The 4,513-nt window shown below is 38.6% G+C and overlaps 1 protein-coding gene across 1 annotated transcript; it reads right to left on the reverse strand.

Annotated features, from left to right (window-relative positions):
* Window positions 1–1,279: 1,279 nt before the first annotated feature.
* LOC116748098 (nucleophosmin-like) lies at window positions 1,280–2,559 on the reverse strand. The gene has a single exon (XM_032620955.1). It carries the CDS (start codon window positions 2,471–2,473, stop codon window positions 1,589–1,591), a length of 885 nt encoding a protein of 294 aa, XP_032476846.1. The 5' UTR covers window positions 2,474–2,559; the 3' UTR covers window positions 1,280–1,588.
* Window positions 2,560–4,513: the final 1,954 nt, after the last annotated feature.

A 4,513-nucleotide genomic window follows, 5' to 3' on the forward strand; every position in this document is an offset into this window, starting at 1 on the left:
ATTACAATATAGTCTTCATAGTTAATTTTAATGAGGAGAGCTTTTTTATAGTATAATATTGCCTATATTTTTGTAAACACATTCAAGTTCAGTTTTGAAAGATGTGGAGTATAAATGAATAAGTAAATAAGCAAACACATCACTTAAAGCTGTACAATATTCCATCATGAATGCAATGCCATTAACTTGATCACTTATCAGTAATTGAGAAAATTGGTTCTCTTTTTTTCACTTACATAATTTTAAGGAATATTTTGCTGCAAATTATTTTTTCAACATCCTGCACTATCTCCTTTGATTAGGTTTGCACAATTAGAATTTCTGGATGGAAGACTCGAACATTTCCATGGCTCTTGATGATAGATACTAAAACTTTGATTCCCAGAAGTTTGGAGGCAGCATTTCTTGACAGTACTCTTGTACAAGTAGGCTAATTTTCTGGACACACCAGTAAATGGAAAAGGAGACTTTAGGTATTTCAGTAATGCTAAGGCTTTGAATTCCTGAGGTCACTATTTGTTATCCACAATATTGTGCATGCATAATGAAACCTGATAACCTATTCTGACCCCTTATATCCTCCCATAAACTTTCTCCCCCACTCCTCAATACTTGAATGGTGATGAGGAATTTTGGTGGTAGTGTTAGGTTTTCTCCATCCCTTCCTTTATTTCTTCTTTCTTTTGTGTGAGATAAATTTTCTACTAGTATTATATAGGGATGTGTTATGTAAGTGCAAAACAATTATATTTTAGTTTTTAAGTCCATCGACCCTATGGCAGAGAATGGTACTCACTGTAACTGAGCCTGTATTTCCTAAACAATAAACACGTGTGGGCTAGGGATATTTGTTATGATGAAATGCAAATAAAAAGAGGGAAATAAGGCAGTTATTATTTCAATAATAGAGCTTTCCACCTTTAAAGCCTGCTGGAACTTCTGCAAATGTATAATCTAAATGTTACTAGACTTCCAGTGATAGCTGATGCTGTGAACTATGGCTGGTTTGGCTTCATTCCTCATAGTGTCTATGACAGAACCTCTGAAGCCATGGTAGAGCAGAAAACCTATGAAATAATCCGGTTGTCCATATAGCCCAGGCATTAAGTCTCTGTCACACACCGTTGGGAATTAAGACAAACCGATTTAATAACCAGTTTCAAACTGGGCAAAAAAAAATGGTCATACAATGTATAACAAAACCAGTTTATTCACAGCAAAACCGATCATCATTCAATACTACATTTATTTATTTATTTATTTATTTATTTTTTTTTTTTAAATACTGAGTTTATTTCACATGTATATTTTTGTCTCCCCACCATTTCCATTTGTCTGACCACCACTACTACTATGTCCTATCATAACATTCCATACATACTTAAAACCAAGCAAAGGGTGGAGTTCCATCTTTAAAAACTAAACAGGCATTTTGGACAACACATTCTTGGCAATGGAACCTGGACAACATTTATCAGACACGGTAGGGAAAGTTCTCACTCTGCATTATAAAAAGGACAGCCAGATACCAACTGTTACAGAAATGAAATAAGACGGAAAATTTTAACAAACTGTTTAAACTATTTTCTTAAAGAGACTTCCTCCACTGCCAGAGATCTTGAATAGCCTCCTGGTCAGTCATCCGGAAACAATTCTTCACATAATTGATGAATTTGGCTTCCACTTTGGGAAGGGAACCACCTTTTTCTATACTTGCTTGCATTTTTGCTTTAATGTCTTCTACAGAGCTAGGTCCTTTCGGTGTTTTAGGAGTTTTTTCCTGTTTTTTGAAGGATTCTTGACCTTTTGATCTTGGTGTTGATGGTTTTGAGTCTTTTCCATTCTGGTTTGATTTTTGTGCATTTTTGGCTGGAGTATCTCGTACAGATTTCTTTACTGGAGCTTTTTCTTCAGCTTCCTCATCATCAAAGTCATCATCATCATCATCTTCATCATCATCGTCGTCGTCATCATCATCATCTTCATCTTCATCAGCAGCAAGTTTTACTTTTTTCTGTGGAACCTTGCTACCACTTCCAGGGGCAGAACGCTTTCCAGATATACTTAGGAGCTTCACATCCTCCTCCTCTTCATCTTCTGACTCTGCATCTTCCTCCACAGCTACTAAGTGCTGTCCGCTAATATGCACAGGCCCTGAACCACACTTCAACCGTAAGACCACAGGTGGTGTTATTTCAAAGCCCCCAAGGGAAACCGTTGGCTGCACAGATATTTTCAAAGTTGCCAGTGTTACTTTAATTGGACTGCCTTCATAATTCATCGCCTCTGCTTCGACAATGTGCAATTCATCCTTTGCGCCAGCCCCTAAACTGACCGTTCTTAGAGATAACTGGTGCTCATTTTCATCATTATCCACCTTAAAGTGATAATCTTTGTCGGCCTTTAGTTCACAACCGAAAAGATAGTTCTGGGGCCTCAGGGGGCTCATGTCCATGTCCATCGAATCTTCCATGGGTTGGTGGCACGCACTTCGGTGGGAGAGAAAGTGGACGGAGATAAAAGACTACCGTTCGAAGGAACAGTCACGCAGGACGGAATCAGACCCTCAATACTACATTTAGATAAAAATACTTTAGACTAAAGTGAGTTATCTAGCCTTTAAGTTAGTCTTATTTTTTTTTAAATCTGTAAATATCTTGTCTTCAAACACTAAGCTAACTGCCTTATACTTCTAACTTTCCAGTGTAAACCGGCCTTTACCAAAATGATAGCTCTAGCATATTAGATGAAGGCTGGAGTCAGAGATCATTTAGTCTATTCCCCCACATTTTATAGGTAAAGAAATTAGAAGTACCATATGTTACCTAAGGTATTCAAAATCACGCAGCTGGTAAGTGGAAGAAAAGAGGTAGGAAAACAGGTCTCTCATCTTCCAGTTAAAAGGCCTTTCCATTATCCTCCCACTTCCGCCTCTCCACCCACCACAAGTTTGTTAGTGGCACACTTTCATCCCTTGGCCACTTTCTAATCTCAGCGGGAATGAGTAGAGATGGATTAATTAGATAAACTAATTCCTACTAATGGATGTATTATTCATTCATCAATTTACATTGTTAGTTGTTAGGCCCCTGAGACACTAAGTAAAATAGAGTCTAAATCTGACTGCCCTAGAGAAACTCAAAGTCTAGTGGGGGAAACGTAATTACAGTAATGTGATAAGTGCTATAATAAAAGTTGTATGAGATCCTGAGGGAGAAGAAAGGAGAAAGCTCCCTAACACCTGTTTTGGATGGAGGGGGCATATGTTGGGGGGGGGGATTCAAAGAGGAAGTGACGCTTGGATTGAAGTTAGATTACTTCCAATAGTTTATGGATCCAGCATCACACATATTTTGTGCAGGGTGCAGAAATGCAGTTTCTGAGCCCACCATTTTCTAGGCCACAAAAGAGCTTTTTCTTTATTTTTTACCACTTCTCCAAGGGTCCCCTCCATGAATGAAACCAGGCTCACCCCTAACAATTAGGTTGCCTGACCCTGCAACCCTCTTGAATAGTGATCTTATGTTTCCCTCTCATACTCCATATGCCTCTGGAGGTTGGGTGTTTCCTTTGGTCCCTTTGATATTTTGAGACCTAAAGGCTCCAACATCTTGAAAACAGAAAAGTTGAACAACAACAAAAAATTCTGTTCCTTTGAGACACATGCTACCGAGTTCCCCACCTGCTTACTCTGCCCACATTGCATTTAGTAACGACTTTATCATATGGTTTACAGTTTTTCTTACATCTCTATTTCAGACGTTATTCATGATGACTTTCAAGTGCCTCCGTTTCTCGATCTCCTTATCTTCAGTGAGTTCTCAATCTTCTTTCGGTAACCCATTCTCCTGGTCATACCCTGGACCTTATCATTCCCTATAATTGCCACCCCCACCATCACTGCTTTCTGACCAAAATGTCACTTTCATGGCTCACAATCCAGTGATCCCTCTACTCTATCCCATTCCATCAGACCTCTTTTTAATTCACTCTCCTCCATATCCAGCTTTGATTCCACGGTTCATAATTTTAGTAACACTCTTTACCAAAACTCTAAACTCACTTGCCCTCTGTCTTTCATTGACACCAGTTCACAGAGTACAAAACTGGATGAGCCTTGACACTTACATTTTATATACCTGAATCTCAGTATCACTGCTTGAGAGATCTACCAAAGGGAGGATAGGTATCTGTAAATTTATGATCACCACCCTTCCTTTCACAGCCAAACTTCCCAAAGGGGAAAATCCCTTTGTTTCCTCAACTCCCACCTATTTTTTATTTGTCCGATCTGGATTCGACCAAACATATTTTGCTTAATATCACCAACGACTTCTAGATCACTAAGTAAGTAGACATTTCTTGGTCCTCAAATGTTGCTTGACCTCTCAGCAACATTTGATACTGTTGCACATTCATTCTTTCTTGAAACATTCTCTTCTTTGACTTACAAGACACAGTGCTCTCTTGGTTTTCTTCTTACTTATATGGCTGTTCCATCTCTATCTGTTTT

Source organism: Phocoena sinus, chromosome X (assembly GCF_008692025.1).
Source record: "Phocoena sinus isolate mPhoSin1 chromosome X, mPhoSin1.pri, whole genome shotgun sequence".
Classification (NCBI taxonomy): domain Eukaryota; kingdom Metazoa; phylum Chordata; class Mammalia; order Artiodactyla; family Phocoenidae; genus Phocoena; species Phocoena sinus.

Coding starts and splice junctions, on each gene's coding strand:
- LOC116748098 (XM_032620955.1), bottom strand. CDS start 2,473: ATGGAAGATTCGATGGACATGGACATGAGCCCCCTGAGGCCCCAGAAC.